Source organism: Protopterus annectens, chromosome 9.part0 (genome assembly GCF_019279795.1).
Source record: "Protopterus annectens isolate FY-2018-M chromosome 9.part0, PAN1.0, whole genome shotgun sequence".
NCBI lineage: Eukaryota > Metazoa > Chordata > Ceratodontiformes > Protopteridae > Protopterus > Protopterus annectens.
The window spans coordinates 1,413,256,869-1,413,284,316 of NC_056743.1; the positions used below are offsets into that span (position 1 = coordinate 1,413,256,869).

Here is a 27,448-nt window from a genome sequence, read left to right on the forward strand (position 1 = left end):
CTGTCTTCCCTCAAGTCACTTACTTGAATGTGTATGTGTATGTAAGGATAGAAGGCTGCAACTGCATTGTGTGTTGTGATTCTTAATAGGAGAAAATATGACTAGACAGTTTTCAATAAGAAGCAATTCAGAAAATTTCTTCGCTTCTGGGGTAATATCTATCACACATTTGTTTAAAAATAACAACAGGAATTATATGTTTTAAGGCATTTAAGTCAAAAATGGAAGCTACAAGTAACTTGGCATTTTTTTTGTGATTTCAATTTCAGCAACCTGATGAATTTTTGGGAAGAAGTATGTCTTACCCTAATATAATACTGGATCGAGGTTCCTGCAGTACCAGTGTTTTACAATGGCTTCCTGTACAGAGAGGTTTATTTACTAAGGGGGAGCTCCTCACAGCATTTGAACTGCTTTTAAAAGATGAGGTATGCTGAGCAGCATAGTTCATGTAGTCTTTGTTGTCAACTTTGAAACAGAATGATGTAAGATGTATCTGTCTGGTAATTCCAAATGACTTCTTATGAACTGCTAAAAAATTATTAGGTGCAAGGTTATTTTCCTTGCATATATCATTCTTTTTTATAATGATGTTGGACGGGGTTTCAACTTGTTCTCAGCATAGTAGTGATCTGTACTTTTGGTGCAGTTAGTAATGTTTGAAAACTGGAATTTGTGTCTGAAGATTGGGACTGTGACATTCTTTAGATTTCTTCTTTCCCCAAAATGCAGTGATGTTGGAGTTGGTGGATACGAGCAGCTGGACATTCATTCATGGAAGTGGGATGCAGGAGGCGTGACCTTCTGCAAAAGTTTTGTTTTTTAATTGATTTTTTTCTTTTCTTTTTTTTTTTTTTTGCATGTCAGCTGGTTTGTGTTTGACTGCATCTGATGTTTTCTGCATACTTGTGAGGGTCAGTCTCAAAGCAGAGTTTCATTAGAAAGACCATATGAACATTCCTTCTACAGGGAGTGGATGAAAGTGAATGCAAAGAGGATTAGAATCCCCAAAGTACATTTGCTGAAAAAATGGCAAAAAAATACTTTTTTTTTGCAGGTGGGCAAGCTGCTTGCACTCCTAATGTGTGTGGAGGGGCAAGTCCACCACACCCCCAAACTTATGTATACCAACTCCATAGTCACAACAACTCAAAGAAGGGGGAAATCCCTCCTCCCAGTACAACTTGACAACAGTGATTTCCTATGGATGAACTCCAGTCATCGTCAGGTTGAACCTTGGGCAGTAAGAAAATAATGAACAATGTTTAAAAATATGCTATTCTCTTTTAAAAGGGGACGGCACTATGCATTTATGACTGATATGCAAGAGTCAGTAGCAAATCTACTGGGTAAAAGTCATGTGGATTTTTAACATCCCACTAGGTAAAGTGTCAGGCCTACTGAGTAAATGTCAGAAGTGTGGATTTTTGACACCCCAATAAGGAAATCTCTAAACTGTGGATATTTCTGTATTTTCAACTTTTCTTATCCCTTATCAGCATTTCTAAAGATCTAAATAATCTGCCAGAAAGGCCAATATTATTGGATTGTTTAGTCTTTTAGAAGAACGTGGGAAGGCAACTGAAGACAAGAGTTGTATATAAGGAATACAGGAAAAATTGAAACAAACAAAATAGTTCTGTGTTTACTGCCAAGTAGAGATGTGATAAACATGTATACAGGTATAACTGATGTTGCATACAAGTATTATCTGCCTGATTAGCCCTACAGTGATTATACTGTGGATTTTTTGTATTTCTCTTTAATAATGACTTTGCTTTCAGTCAGAAATATTACCTAAGGCACTAACATGAGATACTGTTTTTTACTCTTATATACTAACTTATCACTGAGGTATTCTGAGGAAAATGTATTCATTGTGTTAATTTTTAGGTCACCAGTGGTAAAATAATTATCATTGTTGTGCTGCAGTGATGGAAGTTAAATACTAGATTTTTGTGAGGAAATTAATTTCTAACAATTCATGTAAAGAAAATTAATTTGAAACAAGCAAAATTTATAAAATTAAACAAAAACAAACCAAACTCTCTGCAACCAACAGATATGTGGCAACATAGTACTAAACTTCATTGATTTATTTTGCAGTTACCCACTTAATCCAGTGTAGGGTCGTGGAGAAGTCACATTCTGTCCTAAAATTCAGTGGGTGCAAGGCATAGGAGCTCTTCCTGAATGGAGTGCCAATCCATCACAGAACACGCATACACATTCGTTCTCACACAGCATGGACACTAAAGGTAATTTAGAGGATTGCCACTTCACCTGCAGCATGACTTTGGGATGTGAGAGGAAAGTGGTGCACCTGTTGAAAAAAATCTATGTGGACATGGGAAGGATGTCCAGATTCCACACAGAAAGCACTCCAACCAAGAATCAGACTAGAGAACCAAGTGATTTTGGATAGCGGTACTAATCACTGTGTCATATATTGAAACAGATCATCAGCATATAACTGCAAAACTGATGAGCTTAAACAATTGAAGCATCATTTTGTATTTTCAGAGAGTCAGTCTATATGAGAGGCTTTGTTCCTCACACCTCTTACATATGTGTACTAATGCCCTAATTGCACAACCATGGGAAAGTCAGTTACTCAACAACCTGTGTTATTTCCTAATAACACACATTTTCAACAAAAGTGACATCTCTTTACTTTGCTATTGCTGAGCTTCAGCGCATGTGCCATTTGATCCTATTGCACTGACCTAATCAAACTGTTTTTATCAATAAGACATTTCTAATCTGTGCCCTATTACCAAAATATTTCAAAAACTTCTATACAAACAACTACTTAATCGAATTATCAGCTATGGCCTGTTGTGTGATGCAAAACATGGCTTTTGCAATGTCTTCAGTACTTTCACCACCCTGGTAAGAGTCACTGAACATATTTACTGCACACTGAATGAAGGAGTCATTATTCTGGATTTTTCTTTTGACATGACAAAGGCTTTTGAAACAGTCAACCATAGCCTTCTTCTCAATATACTCAAAATGCTCAAATTTAAGTGAAAACACTATTTGCTGGTTTTACAACTATTGAAACCTCCGAGTTTATAGTAATGTTTCATTCTCTACTGCTACTTCACTTAGCATAAGTGTACCATACGATCGGAAGTAGTTAACTTCATTTTATCTGCAACCTGTGGGTATTCAGATCCATATCAGATCTGAGCCGGCAAATTATTTTCTAGCATCTGCTCCATGCTCCGAGCTCCTCCCCTAGCCATAATGCACCACCATCTCCTGCCTTCCCTCAGATTTCGTTTGCCGTGCCACAGTGAGCATCGTGGTCTCTTTGCTCTGAGCTCAGGGATAAGTAAGTTGGGATTGTTCTTCCTATTTACTGTGTCTGTGATCGTTAGTGTATCCTACCTCCCTCATTAGTATAACGCTTTGTTCGTCGGTTCAAAAAAAAAACAAACATTTTTTTTGTCTTGTCAGTTGTTGTTAGGCCCCTTTCCCTCAGCGCGTGTGCGTGTTGAATCCTTTCTGTAGGGAGTGGTGTTCAGTTTTGGACTATGGATCTGAATACCCACAGGTTGCAGAAAAATGAAGTATAACTACTCCAATGGAATGTTATGGTGAGTACATAATTTCTTTTTTCTGTACTAGTTCATCTACTCCTCCCTGTCTCTGTCAGCGATCTTCCCCTGTAGCTACCAAACCTTATGTTAATATATGCAGATGATATGTTGCTGCTGCTGCAATCCAGTACATGCCACTCTGGTCTTTAAACCAAGTTATAGGACCACTTCGCTCTGTTATGTACCTGGTCCCCTACTAACAAGTTACTCATTAACTCTAAGAAAACTAATGCTGTGGTCATTGTCTTAGCCAAGAAATTACCCACTATCCCTTTTGTTTTCTCGATAGATCTCCATGGGAACATGATGGCTAATGTTACTGAACAGAGGTACTTAGGCCTTATACTTGAACCAACTGTCTCCATTTCCATACTTGCTGGTATTGTAACTAATAATGTCCTTGTTCTATTAAATATATGCTACAGGATCAGTTACCTTCTCTCACTCACTACTCCCAGGGCTAGTGACAAAAATATTTTAATATCTAAACTGGAATATGGTTTTTGTTTTCTTATTATGCGTTCAGTCCACAATGCTAACAGAATACAGGCTACCGAGAATAAAATCTACAGATTGATTCTATTAGCAGACCTTCAGATGTACCGTTACAATTTGCTGAAAAATTCCAGATGGCTTTCAATGCCTCCTAAAGCCACTTTTCTTCTATGTACTGTAATTTTAAAGGTTGTAAAGCATGGTCACTGCCCCCTCTAAGTGCAAAACTACTTTTGTAAGACAACCTATATAACCTCAGAAGTACATAGGACAAACATTTCTTTTTGGTTATGTCCTCCATTTAAAACTGCTGCTGGTGAAAGAGTTTTCTCTAGATTGGGACCTGCTTCCTGGAACCCCCTGCCTACTTACGTCAGAAACCTAAAAACATTAAAAGCTTCAAAGATGCACTTAACTGAGTATCTCTTTACAAAATCTACCGTGTGATTGCTACCACAGGTAACTTGCTACACAGTATGAGAGATAATAGAATACATTTAACGTATTGATATCAGCCTTTATAATATGGAATTTTACACATGTGTATTTTATATATTTATATGTTTATGTACTTTTATATATGATTTAATTGTATTTTATGCATATTATGGCTTGTTTTTGTTTTCTCTTTATATGTCTCCCAATGCAAGCTGGCTGGATTTTCTTAATCTTACCCAATCTGCATTGAATGTAGTATTATGTACTGATTTTTACCATTCACTCATTCTGTGTATGATATACCATTCACTCATTCTGTGTATGATATTGTTGATTAGTAAGATCCTAATGCATTTTCTCCTCTTTGAGCTTGGATTGTGGCTGAAAAGAGTCAGTAGACCAGCATACGATACCCAGTGAACAAATAATAAATAAATAAACAGCTTTGTTACATCTGTGTGGCACCAAATTCTAATGCTTTGGGATTAACTTTTGTTCCTAAATTGCTTCTCTGTATAACCTTAAGTATAGAATCTTCATGACATATCATTCCTAAGACATTTCACAAGCTTTCCTGTGCATTCATTTTTCTGCATGAAACCAGGATCCTATTTTACCTGTCCCTCCTATGGGACTTTTCGGACTGAAGATGTTTTTTCAGATCCAGTCCTGCCATCTGCTAGTGCTGTCAGACTCAAGGTTCTGAACTTTGCCCTTCCATAATGTTCTGTGCCTGTACTAACTTCAAACCTCTTTCGCTGACATCATTAGTGGTCAGTCTACACCATGCCACTCAATTATTAGTATTAGTGTTGTGATTCTTCTGTCTTTGACTTCTGTTTACTTATTAAGACTGTATTTCTGTACAGAGATTGCTTTTTTCCCCACTTGTTGCTCAGTTGACACTTGCTGGTTGGCTATTGTCCCTTTTCTTGGCTAGATATCACATTTAAAAAAAGTAGAAGAAGAAATCTTTAATGTTGTTATTACTCCTTGTAGGCAATGCTGTTCATATTATTCTTTCTTGTTTTTGCATGTCTGCAGTGGATAAAAGTTTTAAAAGTGCTCCAAATATGGGGATAAAATCCCATCTCAAGATACACATGATTGTTATGTAGTCTGTTTCTGTTTAAGACCAGAATATTTTCAGGCTGGTTGTTCTGTTTTCCAGGGGTTTGGATCCAGAGCCCTTGCAGATGGAAGAAACAAACTGATAGTTACGTGTCTTTTGCCTCCAGGCCCATAAGGGTTTGCAGTGAGTGATAAGAGAAAGGAAAAATAAAAGATAAAGATAGGGAAAAGAGAAAGACAAGGAGTCTAGGAAATGAAAATCCGATTATCCTTACCTTCTGTGGATCTGAAGATTTGCTCCTCAGAGAAGGACACTACATCAGCATGCACCACCTCGATTCCAGAAACAGGTCTCCCTATTTATAGATCATTATCATTCCCAATAAATCACCTATTAGGGATTCTAATATGTACTCTTCAGAAATAGAACTGTCCAGATTTATGCTGTCAAGACTCCCCTCAGCAGTTTCCATCAGATCTTTCAGGTCCATCAGAAGCACTTCAGAAGTGGACTGGAAACACATGATGAGGGCCTTTCTTAAGAATCAGGTAGAGTTGGGTATTATGCCATTCCCCTGTGTTTCCAGAGTGGATTGGGTTATACCACTCTCACTTCTCTTAGCTCCTTCCCTAAGATCTGTCTCTGCACTTATGATGTTGAAGCCAATGTGTCTCTCAGAACCTGTGAGTTCAGTACTAATAATCTTTCCTTCTTTGGCCTAATCTCTTCACATCTGATACATTCCACCATGAGACCTTCGGAGTCAACTGCTTCCCGAGGCCAACTGCTTGACATTGGTGCTTTGGCTCTACCTTCTCCTCAGACTGATGCGCAAGGCCTTACTCAGTGTCAGAGTCATTAGCTTTTGAACTGTTGGCACCAATCTCCAGCAAAGATCCATACTGTTCCTTAGTGTCTGGAGTTTGATCTTTGGCTCAGACTTTCTCGGCTTTGGCAGGGGGAGACTTGGCTCCAGATTATAACCACCAGGTGCTGACAGATCCCAGTTCAGCATTCACAGTAATGTAGAATATAATAACATCTCCCTTGAGACATTCCTCAGAGTTTCCATTGGCATTGGCTTCATCCCTAGATATCCACCTGTTTCTAAGCCTTCTCATCCTGTTTCTCAGGAACAGAACAGAAATTATATTCTCAAACAACTAGCTGTTGTGCTAACAGACTCTTCCAGCGATTCCAGTCAATCATATTAAGAAGTTCCAAAGAAGTGAACATGTAAAAGGAGGTAATGACTTCCTGACGTATTTGCCTATGTCAAACATGTACTTGGAGGATCAAAAGAGTTTCCCACAATCTCCTCCTGAAGACACCTCATTTGGCAAAATCCTTGAACTAATGTGGCAGAGGGAATTCTGACTCATTGAACCTCCCTCTCAGGACAAGGAAGGGATTTTTGAGGCATACCATTCTACTAGAAGCTATACCCTGCAAACCAAATAAAATATTGCACCAGCTAATAATAGGCAGTTTTGGTCAAAAGGGCCTCCTTTGATCATTGTATCAGCCACCAAGAAGGAGCTCATGGATGAGATATCTGTAGTCCATCCTCTTAACAGTGAATCTAGGAGGATAGACAGAATGAAGAAGTGAGCGTACAGCTCTGGCACTTTTTGTTGTGTGGGAGTTAAAATACCTTACTCACATGAATCACATCCAGATGGACCTAGCACATCAGGCTATGGCTACTTTGTGAAAGCTACCTCCGCAAGGCTTTCAGAAACAGGTGGAGACAACTTTGGGGACAATGTTAAACATTACGAATTTCTCCATGTGCTTGCTCCATAATGCTGCAGATGGAGCATTTAGATCAGCTGATATAGGGTTCACCATGCATTTCCATGCCTGACTCCATTTATGTGACTTTGCAGACAATTTCAAGGCATCTTTCACCAACATTCCCTTTATCAGCTTCTCTCTGTTCAGCCCTATGGTGAAGGAGATATAATCAAGGTGTGAACAGGAAGGCAAGACATTGTCTGCTGTAGGAGTTAGGTTTGAGAGCCCTTAACAACCTTTTAACAGGAATCAGAACGGCTCCAAATCCCTGTAGTTTAGAAACCCCCAACATCAGCCCTTTGATTCTACCTTGGACAGGGGCAGCAGAGGCAGTCCAGTCAATGGACACTGACCAAGATGTCATGGAGGTTTTGTGGCCCCTTCTCCTGGAAACAGAGCCAGTGACCATAAAGGCCTACCCATGTACATCTGAAGGTAGTTGGGGGGATCTGTCTCGCTACTCAGATGTGTGATTGACCATCATACAGGACAAAAGGGTACGAGAGATAATAAACAGAGAATATACCATTCCCTTCTCCCTCCCACCTCATCAACCTCAGCTGTTGCCAGATGTTCCACTCCACTAGTACAAAGATGTGAAAAAAGGAGGTCTTTGCCCTTCTTCAAAAGAGAGCTATACAAGAGGTCCTACCAAACCAGACCAGTGTGGGTCAGGAAGTTACTCCATATTTTTTAATACCCAAGAAAAAGCAAAGACCTCAGGCCAATTCTGGAGCTCATCTGCCTAAACCAATACATCAGAAAGACCCCATTTAGAATGGTCACAATGCAAGTGATTCTGACTTATCTAAGGGTGATCAACTGGATTTGCTCAGTAGATCTCAAGGATGTTTACTTCCATCTAAAATTTGCAAAAGAATCCAGGAGGTATCTGTACTTCTGGCAGGGAGCCAGTCACTATCAGTTTAGATTCTCACCACATCAACCCCCCCCCCCCCCAACATTACCCAAGTGCAAAGAAGTGCTTGGAGTCATGTTTCTCAAATGAATATATGCTTTTCCATATCTTGTTGCAACAAACTTAGAATTCTTACACTTATCCTAAGATTTCTTTTTGCAGCTCTATCTATTCTTAGGGATTTCTGTCCATCTGGAAAATTATACCTCCATCCCAGACAGCACATCAAATTCATTGGGTGTTGTCTAGATACAGGGAACTGTCTAGTAAGTCTTCCTTCAGAAAGATGCTTGCCATAATGGAGATGGTGCTATTGGTACTGTTGCTACATTACAGCCCTCTAGCAGCTCTGGTCCTAAAAGCTCTAAGGCTCATGGCACCTTCTCTGGTAATGGTCTAACAGTTTTATTTTCATATGGGGATTCTGCATGTACACTTTTGGTACAGTGGTCCCAGTCTATAGACCCTCTGTCACTTCCATTCATTTGGCACCATCCTGCAGAAACCACTTAAACTGGTGACTGCACTCCCCATATTTTCTCTTAGGCAGACTGTGTGTTGCTGTTGCTGACTGCAGTGGTTACCACGGATGCCTGCTCTCTGGGATGGGGGTGCATTTTAAGGGGAGGATGATCCAGGGAGTATGGACACCAGAAGAGGCTAATCTTCATGTAAATATCCTGGATATAACAGGGGTCCTCCTAGTGTTGCAGGAATTTCAGAACCTCCTTCCCAAGGGCTTGATTTCTCTTTAAGCAGACAACATCAAAAAACAGGAAGGAACCCTAGTCTATCCCCTTTGCAGAGAGGCTATGAGGGTATGGCAAAGGGCATTGCATTTGCATTGCTTTCTAGTGGCAGTGCATGTGCTGAGAAGAGTCATCTACCTAGCAGATAAATTGAGCAAGTCTGCTCAGATGCCTCCTGAATAGTCCCTCAATCCTTCAGTGACTCAGCCACTATTCAGTCACTAAGGTAGGCTTTGCTGTGACCTGTTTACAACACCCTAAAACTCCAAATGCAGCATCTACTTAGCCCTATTACTTCCACAGGAGCAGTCACCATAGGACACTGTAGTCTGTCTGTGACCGCCTGGTATCTTACATGCCTTCTCATCAGTTCCCCCTCATTTCCAGTTTCCTTCAGAAAGCAGCATTATGCAAATCAGTTATGATTGTTCATCATTAGGATCGCTACTGCAGTAACCTTAGTTATTCTGTTGCGGATATAACAGCTGGCCAACTTCCAAAGCTTCAGTGCATCTTCCATGCACCCAGACCATTAGTTGGCTTGAGCTGAGCTGGCTAAAAAGACAGGTTTGTGCGCCAAGCCTTCCTGTTGGCTTTTGAGGACTGACTGTCAGATAATGCTTTAAATTGCTGAACAGATAATTTCCTTTTGGGGAAAAACCCTTCCATATCTATTTTGTATGACAGAAACTAACCTTTTTCTGTCAAAGTATTTATTTTAATGTAAGGAAACGTGTTTTTATTTACTATCAAATGTCTGGATAACTTAACAGGTGCATTACTTTTTACTTTTGCTGAAAAAAGTTGTTAAAACTACTTTTTCTCTATAAATGTGTTATTTTATGTTTGGGAGCTGTGGTAAATGTTTAAAGTGCTCTTCAATGTTTTTTTTTTTTTTTCAGGAGAAAAAAATTACTGTTTTGCTACTCACCTGTTTTACTGACTGTTGTTGCCAGGCTTCCTCAGGAAATAAGAATCTTTTTGGTTTAACCATGGAACAGCCTACCAGTTCCTCAGTTCTTCCTTCTTCCATCCACAAAAATAAGAAAATTACTAAACAGCCTTTGCCACTACAGCAAACTACTGAAGTGCCTCAGACATATAGGTGACTCTGCTGTGGCCATTTCTGGGTCCTTAGACTATTCGTCTTTTTCCCTGGCTTCCTCTGGTGTAGTCCCTACAGCCTCCATGGACTGATGGTTAGCCATGTCCTCTATGGCAGTTGTAGTACCCCTGGTAGACAAGGGGTACCAATTTTTGTCAGTCTTGGGGGAAGGGACAGGGAATACCACTACTGCATAGCCATAGGGCGGAGACATATTTCTTCTACTGTCTCAGTATCTTTGGTTAGGAATGATTTATTGAGCTTAGCTCAGAGTTTGGTTTAGGCTCTTTATCCCTCCAGTTTAGGTGTTTCTGGTAAAAGAAAAAGAGATTCTTTTATTTTCTGAACAGGTTCAAGTTTTTGAATCACAAAATGATTGTGAAGGAGATACGTTCTAATTTGTTTTCTCAGGTTTCTGATTCAGATTCTATTTTGTCTTCTCAGGTTATTGATTCAGATTCTGAAGAGAGTGTGGCTTCTACCAGTCCCTTTCAAGGATTCTCTTTCTCTGAAACTATTTCCGGAATGAAACAGTTTTTCAGTGCCATTCCACCATCCATGAAGAAGTATTATGATTTATTATAACTGGATTTTCTAGAACCTACTCCAATTCCTCCTGTTCTTTCAGCATTGGAGGATTTAATTATTTATTTATGTATTTATTTTATTTGCATTTGTTTACTTTGATGGTTCACTGGGCCAAAATGAGCCCATTTCCAGTGGAGCCCTGGGGAGAAAATCTCCACAATGAAATGTAGATCACTCAATACATAGATACCCATATCAATGCAATACATTAATACATTGACAATACATTGATACATATATCGATACAATATATCAAATCAATGCACGTCGAAAACATCAGTGTACATTATGTACAAGAAGTCGATTATCATAATGAGTATAGCAATGCAAGAGTTGCAGAAGCAGTTGTATGAGCAAGGTAATAATCAGAGACATTATTAAGTTAGCCTGGTGGAGAACATGAGCAAAGCCTATGTTTGGTAAATATTCCTTTAGGTACTGTTTAAATCAGTGATACCTATTCATTTAAACAGTCCCTAAAGGAATATTTCACCAAACATAGGCTTTGCTCATGTTCCCCACCAGGCTAACTAATTTAACCCCTTACTGTCTAACTTCCTTCTCTCCACCACGCATTGTCAATATTTCTTGGCAACTGAGCCTTTTTAGCTTCAGTTTGTGATATTGTTATCCTTAAAGAATATATATTTTTGTTTTGTCTTTATGACTAGTCTAAGCTTATTTTACTACCTTTGTTATATGCTTTTAGATACAATGTCAAGTAACTTGCATTTGAACTCCTATTGTAATTGTCATATGTACAAATGTATAATTATGTAATCTTCCTTGGAGCTTTTCTCCCCGGGTCTCCACTGAAAATGGGCTTCTGGCCCAGTCGGACACTACCCAGTTATCAAATGTAAATAAATACATAAATAAATAATAAAAATGTAATGGTTGAAATGTTTTGCGCAAACTGGTATATGCTTAGTTAGGATAAAGCTTGATATAGTTAGTTACATTTGTTGATAGAAGACTCTTAGAACATATTATGCATCCTTGCCTAAAGAGAAATCATAAGCTTACAAGAAGTTAATCCAATATGAACCAGATGGAATGATAAGCTAAAAGCTAAGAAAGTCACAATAATGGAGGAGAGAGATAAATGAGATTGTACAGAGAAGTGGTTAATGTGGATTTAAGGTATTGTTAAGTTATGGGAAGTGCAGATTTGGCACAAGTGCAGTGCCATACAGAGGAAAGGTGTTGTTTCAGGGATTTTTTTAAAAAGGGCTGTGTTACTGGTAGTCCTAAGTGATGGTGGTAGGATGTTCCATAGCTTGGAAATAGTAAACGAGTAAAGCATCTGACCGGCAGAAAGGTTGGGTTTTTCTACATTCAGGAGCAGTTGACTTTCAGATCGAAGTGGTCTATTTGGATGATACTGACTGAGTATGAAAGAAAGGGCAGGGCAATTTGATGGGTTGAATATAAGTTTATGTGCAGTGGTTAATTGTAGATATGTTAGATAGTGTGGGAGTTCTAACCAGTTTAGTAGGTGTAATGAGGCACAATGGTGGGATGAATATTTTGCATTGGTCATGAATTTTGCAATTTTATTATAGCATGAGTCAAGTTTGAATTTAAGGGAAAACTGGATGTTGGTAAGAAGAGGGGCACCGTATAATAGAGATGGTACCGTATAATAGAGATGGTAGTAGAAAGGAAGTGGCCAGGGATAGTTTAGTGGGTGGTTGAGTAAGTATTTGTGTCTACAGCGTGTGCCAAGTTTTTGGTGTGTTTTTTTTATGTTACTGTGAATATGGATTTCAAAAGTTAGGTTTTCCTCTATGATACCTAGCAGTTTTGTATTTGGGACAATCTCAATGACAGTGTTGTTTTGAGAGTAAATGGTGAATTTGTCCTTGTTCCATGATATGTTTTTTTTAGGGGTAAATAGCACTTGTTTATTTTTTGGGTGTTTAAGGCAAGATGATTATTGGTCATCCATGTTTCGGTGGCAGTGAGGGCACTTTGGGTGAGTTGTTATAGTTCTAATGTGGAGTTTGCAGTACAGTTGATGGTTGAGTCATCTGCATATTGGATGACAGTGCCTTCACTACGTGTAGTGTGGAAGTTGTTTATAAAAGTACTGAGTAGCAGGAGCCCTGGTATAGATTCTTGAGGCATGCCTGTGGTCATGTTGAGGAATGGGGAGAAAGATTGCTCCCACTTATTTGACTTTTGCCTATCTGTGACGTAGTTTGAGAGCCAGTCTAGGGAAGAGGGGACAATGCCTAGGTTTAGACAGAAGAAGAAGAGGGTGGAAGATGGTATCAAAAGCCTTGAAGAGGTCAAGAAAGAGAGAAGAGACCATTTTTCCAGCATTTTCGGCACGGTTGACTGTGGTAGTTCTGTGCCCTGGTCTAAAGCCATGTTGAGTGAGAAAAAGGATTTGGTTGTGTAGCAGGTGATTTAGAAGTTGTGCATGGATGCATTTTTCTAGGATCTTAGAAATGGGTGAGAAGATGGCGATAGGTTGAAAATTGGTGATATCTGTGTTGTTTCCACCTTTGTGGAGAGGGCGAATATATGCTTTTTTTTCAAGATTGGGGGTATATAGGACTCCTGGATTGATCTGTTAAGAAGAATACAGATGGGATAAGCAATAGAGTTGGCCGATATTTGAAGGAATTCAGAAGGTAGGCTATTGGGGCGTTAGTGCCAGGTTTGAGTTTTAGAATTTTTTTTATAATAGCTGTAGGAATAGGTGAGAGAGAAAAGCTGGGCAGGGGGAGCTATAAGTATTTTGGGATGATGAGTTTGTAGGAGCCAGGTTGGCTTCAGGAAAGTTGGTGGTGAAATTGGTGATGGCATTTATAAAATATGAGTTAGAGTGAGGCTATTTCGGTAGGCGTCTTATCTGGAATTGGACATGGATTGTTATTGGAGCCTGGTTTTAGTAAGGACATTATGGAGCTCCAGAGTTTTGGGGGGGTTATGCTTGTGGTGCTTTTGTAGACTAAGCCAGTTTTCTTTTTTGTTTTTGATTATTAGCTGCTTTACTTTATTTTAGAGTTACTTATATTGTGTGAGGTCATAGGGGTTTTTATTTCTTTAGACAAACTCAAGAAAATACACTAAACGAAGTAAAACCACTGGAAACACCACGCTGGACACAAAGTTGAAATAAGATTAGCGCTTTCGTTTATGCCAAATAGATAAACTTCTTCAGATAAAAATACAGAGGAAATGAACATTTAAATACAAAATCCAGAATTACATCACATCCTGTCCATAAAATCACATAAAATATCCATATTACAAAACATTAGATATTTCATATTATTACTAAAAAAGATTATTATACTAAGCACTAAGCACTATATTACACTAAGCTTTAATGGTATTCACGAAATGTCTAGCTCCTTTGATAGCTTATAGCACACTGCAGTGTATTCACATTTCCTTATTTAGATGACTGGCTTATCTTTGCAGAGTTGTTTTCAGTGTGTCAGGAATCTCTTACCTGGGAAAGAGATTTCCTACACAGACTAGTTCAGGAGAACATACAAAAGTCTTGCTTGATGACTCCTCACAGGATTGTTTTCTTGTTATGTCTCCTAGATACCTGAGATCAAATAACTTTTCTTCTACAAGAAAAATTAGATTTGTATTTAGATCTATTCCTGATTTTTTTCACTTAGACTACTGTTTTATCCAGGGGATTTCTCAGGATTCTGGATCTCATACCTTCTGTGATTCTCATGATCCTTCTTGCTTTACTCCAAATGAGAAAAATCCAATGGTACTATGTATCTAATGGTAACTATGTATGGTCCCAATATCAGTATCCCCTGACTTTCCAGATTCCAATGATTTTGGGTATGTGAAAAGAGAGATTTTTTTGTGATGGAACCGAATTTATAAGAATTCAGGTCAACTGTTCTCCTTCCCATTTCCAGCACTGTAACAACAAACTGCCTCAGACTTGGCTTGGGGAGCAGTTTCTATGGAGATAAAATTACAGGGTCTTGGAACAGAAAAGACAAACCAAAACACATAAAAATTAGAGACGTTGGCCAGGACCATTATACGTGTTTACAGACAACACCACAGTGATGTGGTATATAAACAAATGGGGGGGGGGGGCAAATCTTACCTTCTGTGCAGACTAAACATGGCAGCTTGGGATATGGCTTTTCCATGCAATCTCTCTCTCTGCAGGCATCTTACATACTGTCAGAGCAACATTGTGTGGCAGACAGGCTTAGAAGGACCAGGAGAGACTCTCTCAAATGGAAATTGAATCAGGAGGTCTTCCAGGAATTGATCCAGCTGTGGGGAACACTTCAAATAGATATTTTTGTCTCTGCTGACAACAGTCATTTGGGAAAATTATCCTCCCGACTTTATACGAGAAGGCCTAGAAGACAGATGATTTTTTTTCTTTTCCTTGGAGAGGAATATTTTTGTATGTTTTTCTAGTCTTTCCACTAGCACATGGAAGGTTCAGTGGCACAGTGATTGGCTCTGTCACCTCACAGCAAGAGGTTCTCTGGTTCGATTCTCGGCTGGGGTGCTTTCTGTGTGGAGTCTACATGTCCTTCCTGAATTTGCATGGGTTTCTTCCCACATTCCAAAGGCGTGGTTATTGGAAGGTTTCCCCTAGACCTCTATTAAAAATGGGCTCTGTCCCAGTTGTACTTTTCTGGTAAACGAATGTTAAATAAATAAATAAACATCCAGAGTCACTCTAAAGATTCAGAAGGACTCTCCGAAGGTCAGTGTGGTGACTCTCTTCTAACCCTGGCTACAGTGGTTCTCCCTTCTTTTAGAAATGTCTAGCGCAGGAGCAAATACTACAGTTTTCCTAACTGACTGGACCAACTCATTCAAGACACGGGATATTTGATACATCCCAATGTCAAACTGCTACAGTGACTCCCTGGATGATAGAATCTTTTTTTAAGCACTTTTACTGAATTATCACTTAAAACATAGACAGGCATACATCTATATAAAAGAAAACAAATCACATTAACATGTTCATAGTTACAAACATTATACATCACATACTTGCTTTTATATAATTATCATCAATGCAACATTGCATAAATTGCTCAATTCCTGTCTTTCCATAAACCTTATTCCTCCACCAAAACATTAATCTGCATGAATTATTCCTACAATTTCCATTTTTTTCTCTGTATTGTTTGCTTCTGCCTTTTTCTAAAGATCTCAATTCTAGTTCTCTTATTTTTGCTGCACTATTCACTATTTCAAGTACAGATGGTTTAGACTTTGATTTCCATTTTCTAGTAATTGCTTTTTTTGGCTCCCCTTCCTTTGGCCTCATCTCCAGGAGGAGCCGTGGGTTCTGGACCCAGTTCCAGATCTCCTGACTCACACATTTGGAATGCTTCACCACTCTCTTCAAACCCTCAATTGACAGCTTGGCAACTCCAATTCCAGATATAGCCAGGCTCCCTGACCTTTCTCCTTCTGTAAAGCATATCTTGATGTCATCATATAAGGCCTCAACAAGAAAAGTATACATGAGCAAATGGAAAATATTTTCTTCCTGGGCATTAAGTAATCACATTTATCCCTTTTCTGCCCCCAGAGGTTTCATTCTTGAAATTCTAATGAAGATATTTAATGAAGGTGCAGCTGCAGCTACCATCTGAGGCCAGTTAGCAACAATATCCAATTTTCAGATAAATGATTTAGCCCCAAATCTGATGTCTCACAGAATATGCAAAGCCTTCCCGAAGGGCATTATTCTGTTAAGACCACCCATTAAGACCCCTCTACCACCATGGGACCTAAACTTTGTTTTGTCCTGTTTGATTCTTCCCCCCTTTGAACCTTCCACATCTTGTGAGCCCAAGTTATCGACATGGAAAATGATTATTTTGATTGCCATCACTTATGGTAGAAGAGTTTTAGAGCTACAAGCACTATCAATAAAGCCCCCCTACATGCTTTTCCACAAAGATAGAGTGTCCCTTCGAACAAACCCATCCTTCCTACCAAAAGTATGCTCAGAATCTAATTTAAATCAGTCCATAGACCTACCATTGTTTTTTCCTTAGTATGACAACAAGGCAGAGTATATGCTACACCAACTGGATGTACATAGACAATTACGTTTCTACTTACACAAGACAAAGGACTGCAGAAAATTTGACCAATTATTTGTTTCTTTTTCAGAAACTAAGAAAGGTGCTCCTGTATCTAAGGTCACACTTTGAAAATGGCTATCAGATTGTATAACCTTTCTATACAAATCTAACAGCAAAGATCTTCCCTGCAAAGTCAAAGATCATTCTGCGAGAGTCATAGCAGCTTCTTCTGCCTTTCATGCTAAACTACCAATTGATACCATTTGTGCTGCTGCGACATGGGAAAGACCTCATACCTTTATCACTTATTACAAAGTGGATTTGGCCTCCAGGAACAGGGCCTCTTTTGGGTCCACTGTACTGAAGGATATTCTCCTGTGAGCTGCCCAAGAAATATGGTGCTAGGAACACTGTCCCAACCAATGAAAGAATGAAGGCGAGAAAGGGCAACATCACATAAAGAAGTTATGTACTCATCATAACGTTCCATGTGTGTTCATCTCGCCTACATTCTTACATCCCACCCTCCTTCCCCCAATGTTTTGGCTTCTAGAGGATCGAGCTGTCACATTTGGCAGATAATGTTCTCTGACCACATTCAGTGTATATAAAAAGTGCCAATAGTCCATTTGGAAGCTATTGTTATCAGCAAACATGATCTGAGGAACTCTACTAGGGTATGATGGGATAGGGATACAGCCACGAGCCAGTGGAAGACCTCAATCTTTTTTACACGGCCAGTCAGAACTGAGGATCGATTCTGAAGTCAACCAGTGAAAGAATGAAGGTGAGATGAACAACACACATGGAACTTTATGGTGAGTACATAACTTCTTTTTTTTCCACCCCAGGGTTGACGCTCTGGCCTTATACACCTCTTTGCCAGCTGGGAACAGACTCTTGTGTCTTCCAGTCTTTCTTCACTGGACAAAGAAAGGAATGCATTGGATAGATTTGGTAAGAGAATATTTTCTTATTCCATTTTGGCTTATAGACGTTTGTTTTGTTTTTGTGCAGACAGATTGAGAGAATTATCTACTACACCTCCTACTACTGAAGGTAGTGCCTGTCTGAATTCCATTGTTTCTAACATTCCTCAGGTATCAAAATATGCTTTAAGGAGTGTGTATGTGTGTGTAGATGCTGTGTCTGGGGTCACAGATACTGTTACAGTTTTGAGGAGATATGTCTGGGTATTTATTCAGGTGTTTTTGAGGAGGTAAAATCTGAAATTCTAAATTTAGATAAGGAGGTTTTGTTTGGCCCATCTGCTACTCAGATCCCTCAAACAAATTGATGTGAAATTGATATGGGGAGATTTTTCAGTCCCCCTCTTACAAATCTCCCTCATCCTGTTTTCCATCTAAGAAATAATACAAGCAATCCTTGCCTTCTCAAATCAGACAGAGAACCAAAAAGATATGGCACAAGGAGAACAACAAAAAAGTAACTTTTTTCAAAAAAGGGAGAGTTTGATACTTCAGAATTACTATATCAGCATTCTTTCCCCCTCCCTACCCCTGTCTCTCAAAATCTGTCCCAGAAACTGTCTCTATACATTTCCTTTTGGCAACAGATTCTTTCAGACTCTTGCATGTTAAAAGTGGTTCAGGAGGCATGCATTTGGCCCTGGATACAAATACTTTATTTCAGCGGAATTTCTACCCACCTTTCAAACCAAATAGAGTTTATTTCTTGGGTTCTTCAGCACTTACTCACCATAGGAGTCATGAAACTACTGACATTAAATCAAGTGGACAAAGGCTTCCAGACTGGTTCTGGCACCAAAGAATGAGTCTTCTTTGAAACCAGTTTTAGATCGTTATTTTCAAAATCTGTATGTGAAGTTTCCTACATTAATGATGTTAACCCTTCAGAATCTGTTACCTTTTATTCCCCAAGGAAGTTATTGGCAACATTAGATCTAAAAGATGCATACCATCACATTACCATAGCCAAAGGCTTTAAGGAATTTCTTGAGTTTTCTCAGTTTGGATCCCATTATCAGTTCTCTGCATTACCCTTTGTGTTATCTACAGCTTATAGGGTGTTTGCAAAGTGTCAAGCTCAAGTCATAGCTCATTGTAGAGTAGTCGTTCTTCACGGAAATAGCTCCAATACTTAGTAGTTATGACCACCTCTCCTGGCATGATTAAAGGGCAGTTCCCTGTGATTTCCCTATTAACCTTCTGCACTTGGCCATTCTGAGGCAGTGCAGCAACTGCCTCATGTACACAGACAACCCTCTCCTCTTACCTCCCAGCACTCAGACTTGTGAGAGATGCACTTATATCACCAAATCGGAAGCTATGCATTCTCCAGCCAAGACCGGACTAGCTGGTCAAGAGGAGGTCAACACCTTCACCATATCACATGGAACACATAGCCCTCCAAAACACCCACTATCACAGCTCTCACTTAAAAACACAAACCACACACTCACCTTTTCAGAGGCTCTCAATAGAAATTTACCCAAACAGCAGAGACCTCCAAGACAGAAATGCACTTGACCACCACAACACAGCACAAACCACAGGACACATAGCTCACCTCCACAGTGTACCCCTCAACCTAAGCCCCTAAGACCAAACACCTTGCCCAGTACACTAATCATAGGTGTTCCACTCACTAGGTTGAATAAGCAGAAAGTAACAGTTAGCTGTCTTTCAGGTGCCATAATCCAACACATAACACATGCACTCAGGTCACTCCACAACAAGTACAACTTCATTATCCATGTGGGTGTGAATGACCTGAGATGCACCTCCCTGGACTACATGACAGGAGACATGGTGGAGCTCTCGGATTATGTGACCCAGGCAGGTATGACACTAGCCCTGAGCAGTATCCTACCATCACCCAGAATGATGCTGCAGTGCAAACAAAAATGATTGACTTCAACAATTGGCTAAGTTTCTGGTGTCATTCTAAGGGGATCCAGTATCTGTCTGCTTGGGATGACATGACTGACAGACCTCGATGCTTTGCCTGAGGATGGCCTGCATCTGTCACCCATGGGTTTCTAGGTACTGGCTAAGGCTGTTGCCATCCCTATAGTGCCTTTTTAGGTGGTGTTCCAAAGACCAACTTACCACCGTAACAGCTATAAATAAATGCAATCTGAGAGTCATGCTGCTCAACGCTAGAGGTCTAAATCTCAAGATGCGTTTGCTTGAAGCACTCCTCAAAATGGAGAACATTGACATTTGTGCTGTAATGGAGACCTGGTTTAAAGTGGCAGAAAGCACCCCTGCACTACCAGGCTATAACTCATTCCACACCTTTCAGGCCTGAAACATGGACCGAAGCACCAAAGGCGGTGGTGTCTCCATATTCATAAAGGATATGCATACCTCCAGACTAGTAGCCCAGCATAATGCATCTGAGATACTTCAGGTACAGCTAACATTAGATAAGACGGCGATCCATGTCGTAGCCTGATATAGGTCCCCAACCATGTCTCTAGACTCTCACTCCACGTCCCTAAGCACCCTTAGAATCTGTCAAGGTCCTACCCAACACACTCTTACTAGGAGACTTTAACTACCCCTCCATCAACTGGGAAAACTACTCAAGCACCAATACAATGGCCCAACGCTTCCTGGAATTCATCAGTTCCAATGCCCTAGACCAGCTCATTCTGACCTTCACTAGACAAAGCAACATCCTTGACCTGATTATTACTAACATGGATGACCGTTGCTCTACACCAATAGTCAATCCCTCCCTGGTCAGATCCGACCATAAACTAATCCACCATGGAAATCCACATCTCACCCACACCCCCCGCAAAAATAACCAGCTTGAAAAACTTATCTAAAGCTGACTTTGGACTCCTAAAAACAGAGGTGGGTAACTTTACGGCACCCATGCCAATGGAAAATAGCTGCATGACTGCCGAATCATACACCAATGCACTATATGAACATGCAAACAAATGCATGGAACTAGCCATACCCAACAGAACCAAGACGCTCTCCTTCAAAAAATGGAAGCCAGTCTTGTGGTGCCCTGCCATTAATAAACTCTACAACAGAAGGAAAAAAATGTTGCAGAAAAAGGTGAAGTCCCAAGACTAGAAAAACTCCCTTATTAGCCTCAACAAAAAGATGAGATCTGTCATCAAATCCTCTAAAGCCAGCTATGAAGGCAGAATTGTAGCAGACACTAAAAACAATCACAAAGCCTTTTATAGCTATATCAAGAACCTCCACGACAATACCTAGATTTGCTCTGAGATATTGCACAATGGTGCCTCCTATACTCGGCCAGCATACTGGCCAACAGATTCAGTGCCAACTTTACCCCCCCTCAAAGATCAATCACAATACCGGAAGAATGCCAGGGACCCAGCATTACTGCAGCACAGGTTAAAGCTACATTGTCCAAGGCCAAGAATACAGCTTCCATGGGACCCGATAATATCTCTGACTGTGTTCTACATGAACTACAAAGCGACTGGCACCACATCTTTGTGCTCTGTTCAGTCACAGCCTCACCTCAGGCTTTGCCCTACCGAATGGTGCACTGCTACAGTCATCCCTCTCCATAAAGGGGGAGCGACTACAGACCCTGGGAATTATCACCCCATTAGATAGACGAGTCTGATATGTAAAACTATGGAGAGCATCATCATGGACCTGATTAACAAAGATATAGAAAATCTCCAAACTCGAGACCCCATGCAGTTTGGCTTTGTGAGAGGGAGATCATGCCTGCTCAACCTGGTTGACTTCTTTGAGTCAGTCACCAGGGCTGTGGATGAAGGTAAGGCAGTGCATACAGCCTACCTCAATCTGGCCAAGGCCTTTGATACCATTCCTCATGCAGGGATTATTGATAAACTCACCAAACTAGGTATCAACCCCTATATCACTAAGTGGGTTGCAAACTAGCTCACAGATAGAACACACAGTGTGAAAGTAGCGGACTCCAAGTCAGACTGCCGACCAGTCATGAGTGGAGTCCCACAGGGATCAGTCCTGGGTCATCTCCTGTTTGGCATCTACTTCTCAGAAGTCCAGGCCAACACAAAGGGACTCTGGCTGACCAAGTTCACAGACGATTGCAAGTTGGGAGCCATTATTAACTCCCCAAGTGATGCAGACATCCTACAGAAAGGCCACACTGAGATCAATGACTGGTGTCAAAACCATGGTTTTAAGCTTAACGCCAAAAAATTAGTTGTCATCCCCTTTGGTAAAAACTCAGTTCCCACTAATTAGCACATTGATGGGGAGCCTCATTACCAAAGGTTTTGCATACACGAGGAAGGAGGTTATCTTCTCTCTCTACTCTTCCCTCATTTGACCAATCATCGAGTATAATGCCCCATTTGGCATGTACCTCACTAGACACCTGCAACAGCTGGAGACGCCACAGAAATACCTCATGAAGAGGATCCTGGGTATTAAACACGTCCTACATGGACAGACTCAAAAGGCTCCAGCTATTCTCTGTCTCATATTGCCTACTTAGAGGCAATCTCTGCTTGACATACAAAACCATGTCTGACCCAGCTCTGTTAGAAATGCTACATCTAAAGAAACCCCAGTCCCGCCACACCACATGCTCCAGAGACCTCAACCTCATTACAACAATCAACAGAACATGCTGGAGGTACAGGTTCCTCAACCAGAGACTGCCCATGCTCTGGAATAGACTTCCCATACATGTCAAGCAGAGCACCTCACTGACCCTCTTCAAAAGAAATCTTGATGAGTGGATGGGTAATAGAAATTTCATTCTGGGGAATACTCCAGTGGTCTACTTGATAGAGCCACTGGGACTAACGTTGGGCGGCACAGTGCTAGGGCACTTCTATGGGCTAGGCTTGTAAAAGCCCCAAAGCCATTAGCCAAGTACACACCTATGAATGGCATTCACATGTTTCATTATTTAGTTGATTTAGTCGTCTTTGCAATGTCTTTTTCCAAATATCAAGAATTATTACTATGGGTTTTTCTCTAACCAGTCTAGAGTTCCAGATAAATGTTCAGAATTCCTCCTTGACTCCAACACACAGAATTATCTTTCTAGGCTGTCTCATAGATACCTTTCAGTCAAAAGCTTTTCTGACACACGAGAAGTTGGATATTTATCTAGAAATTTTCCTGAGCTTCTCAAATGAGTTTAACACTTAGCCAGAGAGCATCTAAGGATCCTTGGGTTCATAGCCTGTATGTTTCTCATGACTCCTCTCACCAAGTTGCACATGAGAAAAAAATCTGTGGTTTCACAAAAACATACATCCTACACTGGCATTCTCTGTAATTTCAGATTCCAATATTAGGATTTGTCAAAAAGGAACTGCACTGATGGAGACTACAACTAGAACTACAAATAGAAGCAAATCCAGGTCTCCTGTTTCTTCTGTACCTCCAATCAAACCTCTAACTACAAATACCTTCAATTTAGCTTGGAATGGCAATTAATATGGGGGCAAAGGTGCATGGTATTTGGGACTCTCTAGACAGGCCAAAGCACATCAATGTCAAAAAGATGTGAGATGTAATCCTTGCCTTAAAATCTCTTCATTTATGATGACCTGGACCTATTCTGCTGATTACAGACAACATGTTGCACAGTGTTGTGGTACATAAACAAACATGGGGGTATCAGGTCATATCCTGTATGAAGGTTAGCTATGATAGCTTGGAGGTAACCCTTCAGCACTTCTTAATCCTACAGTCATCTTACATTCATCTTACATTCTGTCAGAGCAAAACATTGTTGTAGACAAGCTGAGCAGGATCAGGACAGACCTTCACAAATGGAAACTGAGCAAGTGGGCTTGCAGGAATTTATCCAGTTGTGGAGAACACCTCAAGTATATTTGTTTGCCTCCTTTCAAAACAGACAAATTGTGCTAGTGGACTCCTTGCAAACGAGCCTGTAAAACAGATACATTTTCTTTCCTATGATCAGGAATGCTCCTTTATGTCTTTCCAGTCTTTCGACTGATTTCCATGGTAATTCTGAAAATTGTGAAAGGCATCCAAAGATTATTATGATGACCCACTTTTGGCCCTGGCAATATTGGTTCTTCCTTCTTATGGAATTGGACAAGGGCAATTATCATAAGCTTTCTCACAGACTGGAACTACTCACAAAAGACAAGTGGAGTTTGATACACCACAATCTCAAACATCTTCAACTAACTGCCTGGATGATGCAATTCAAATTCCTTCTAGGTACCTCTTTCCACAGGGCATTTAAGAGGTACTAAAGTAGGCAAGAAAACCTGCTACTAGGAAATCTTATATTGGCAAATAGAAAAAGTTGCCTAGATCAGTGATGGCGAATCTATGACAAGCATGTCAAAGGTGACATGCCACAATGTTTTGTGTGATACACCAGAGTTCAACACCCAAGTTACCAAAGAAACTGAATGAACAAAAATACAAGAAATGTGACCCTGCACTTATCTGTTAAAACTCAGCAACAAAAAAGTCATTATTTCATGGTAATCAAATCAAATGCAGTGTGTACCATATTTTTTTTCACTTCAATTCAAAATTACTATTAAAAGCAGGGTAATTTTTTGTGCTCTGTTTTAAGCCCAGTTAGTGCGCATATTGTTTTCTCTAGTGTAAGTTACTGATTTTTCTTTTACTTTTATAATACATAGCAGCACATAGGATTGGACTATATTTTTTAAGTAAATGAATATGTAAAGAATTGTTTCTGTTTTGTTTGAGGTACACACACACACCTAAGCAGAGTCAAGATCGTAATTTTTCAAAGTTTTGACATGCCGAGCCCAAAAGGTTCACCATTGCTGGTCTAGATGGTGCCTAGCCAATAACCAGGGCAGTATTAAGGATTATGTACCACTGTTGCTTAAATATTTCTGTGAGTTACTATCATTTGGCCTTTGTTATTCCAGTAGCAAGATATATCTTAGTGGCCATTTCAGCATGTCTGCCCATGGAACCTCCACTTTCTTCTATGATTTTAATGAAACAGTTTTTTAATGGAGTATTATACCTGAGAACTTGTAAACATGTTTTTCCTTCCTGGGATCTTAACTTTGTGGTGGAAGAGTTAACCATATCTCTCTTTGAACCTGCTCATCAAGCAAACTTAAGGTTCATTACATGGAAAACTGTATGCTCTTACATCTGATTTGCAAGTTGTCATGCTGGGCAAACCCTTACTGGTTTACCACAGAAGTAGGTCCTCATGAAGAACAAATCCCTCATTCATATCCAGAGTTGCTTCAGAGTTTACTTTAAATCAATATATCAATCTCCCAGTGTTATATCCACATCCTCAGAACCACAAGAAAGGATTTTACATACTCTGGACATGCATAGGCAGCTTGGATACTATCTTAACAGAAGTCCTTTAGAAAAGCAGATCAGGTATTTCCTCTGTTGGGACAAAGAGCAAACTGTGTCAGTGCAGACTATTTCCAGATGGTTGTCCTCAGCTATTGTCTTTTGTTATTCCCAACATAATAAACCAATTCCAGGGAGCATAAAGGCTCTTTGTGCTGGAGCCTTGTCTTCTTCAGTTGCAGGTGTGGACTCTAGAAGTATTCTCCTGGCTGCTACATGGTTCTCTGTACATACATTAACAAGGCATTGCAAACTAGATTCTTATTCTAGATCCTGAGCAGGCTTTGCTAGGAACATTCTCCATGGTCTCCTGGAGCCATGTCCTTCCTTCTCCCAAGTTGGATAGGCTTTGGTAATCAGTCCATAAAGCCTAAAGGCTACTGCAACAGTGGGGATGATAAACATAGTGCAGTTGTGTAAATTAAACTTAGCCGTAACAGTAAATGTTTTGAATTCCTCACTGCTCCAGTACCTGCGCCCAAACTCCACCCACTACTTTGGACATAGTTATTTGTTGTGATATAAAATGATTTGTGTTCATATGTTTTAGTGGTTCAAGATGAGTATCCTCCTTTTTAATTCTGAGTAAGAAGGTTATGAAGAAATCTTCACTCTGATGGCTGATTTTCCTTCAAAGGGCTGGCCAGTCAACAGTCAAAATGAAGGTGTGGGAGGGAGCCAGAGCTTTTTGATGCAGGATGGTAGTTGTACCCTGAACAGCCCATGTAGCCTAAAGGATATTGCAGAAATGAGGAATTTGAACATCTACATCTATGGGTAAGTGCAGCTTACACAACTGTACTTTCTCTGACTGTAGTACAGCTTTTGATGGCTTGCTAAATGATGCTTTTCTTTCTTGCATGATCTTTCTTGGCCTAAACTACAGATGGATTCTGCCTACTTAGAGTGAGAATGAGTGCTAAGGGGATACCAGGTATCAAGAAATTTCAAGCTCTTTGATCGTAAGATCTTAATGCCGAACTTGATTTATAATGCTAATAAGTGACATTGTACATTGTCATACAAAAACGTCTGCCTTTTAAAATTTGCATGAATGATGTACACAGCTCTTATTTCTTGATTAAGTAGAGATTATATAAGGGGGTTGTTAAGTAGTAGTTGTACGAATGCACCAGGGCTTTTTCTTTTAGTGCTAGTAAATATTTTCATGCATAAACAAGAAGTCAATTATTAGTTAATTTTTTTTTGTAAATTTTCATTTAGGTTGTTATTTTAGAGGTGTACAATCAACTTGCAAGACCCTGCATATTTACATGCAACACACATGCACACATACATATATATTAATGCCAAGGTCATTAATGTTACAGAAACAAGGAATGGAGGCTTTTAGAGTCTGAAAAATCTACAACACACACAACCACTCCAATCACATGACTCACTCTGTAGTCAGAAATTTTCCACAAAGGCATTCATCTCTGTAGTGCACTTGCATTGACATAATGGTTAAGGTCTTTGCCTCCCAAACATAAGCCACAGGGTTCGATCCTGACCCCTGGCCAATGCTTGTATGGCGACTGTATGTTGTCCTTGTGTTTCTTTGGGATTCCTGCCACCTCCCAAAAAACATGCTGAGTGGTTTCACCTCACCCTCACCCAAGAATGGATTTGTGGGCTGCAGCACAGATTCTAGATGGTATCTATTTGAGGAAGAGTTGTATAGGTCAACCGTTTTGGGCACCAAATGTGGTGCACAGAGTCCTCTAGATAGGAGAACACAGATCACAGACTGCATACCATGTCAGGGCTAGCCACTCAATGCTACAAAAATTGGCTCTAGGTGATTTGGTGATGTTGATTGTCAAAAAGTGGGCATGACTGTTTGTCAGTGATAAGTGAGTTAAAGACCCTGCCTACTCTGACCTACACCAGGAAACCATGTTAACAGTGGGAGGGATGGATGTGTCTTTATTGGCCTGTGTGTGCCCGCCATAAAGCCCAGTAATCCAGATTCATTAAGCTACTGGCAGTCCAGTTTCCAGTTGCCCAACGTGGGTTACCTGGGATAGCTCTGTTGAGTGAAAGCTGAATGTAAAACCAGTCAGCCTGCCAAACATGAACCAAGGATTGCTACACACAGTATAGGTTCACTGACAGCATGCAGATTGAACGTGTATGACATGATGGTAAGAAACAGACTGCAGCAAAGTTACTTGTCTTGAGATCCAGATTCTGCTTCTCATGACATAGACCAACTAGAAATGGTTTGGAAATTGTAGTGAGGGAGAGGCTTCAGAAGATTATGA

At 40.1% G+C, this 27,448-nt stretch overlaps 1 protein-coding gene across 1 annotated transcript in view; it reads left to right on the forward strand.

The window, feature by feature from the left end:
• Window positions 1-27,448, forward strand: part of LOC122810691 (myoferlin-like) — a 1,883,765-nt gene that overhangs the window by 195,103 nt on the left and 1,661,214 nt on the right. Inside the window, 1 exon segment of the mRNA XM_044082260.1 lies at window positions 270-428. Coding sequence (XP_043938195.1) covers window positions 270-428 — 159 coding nt within the window.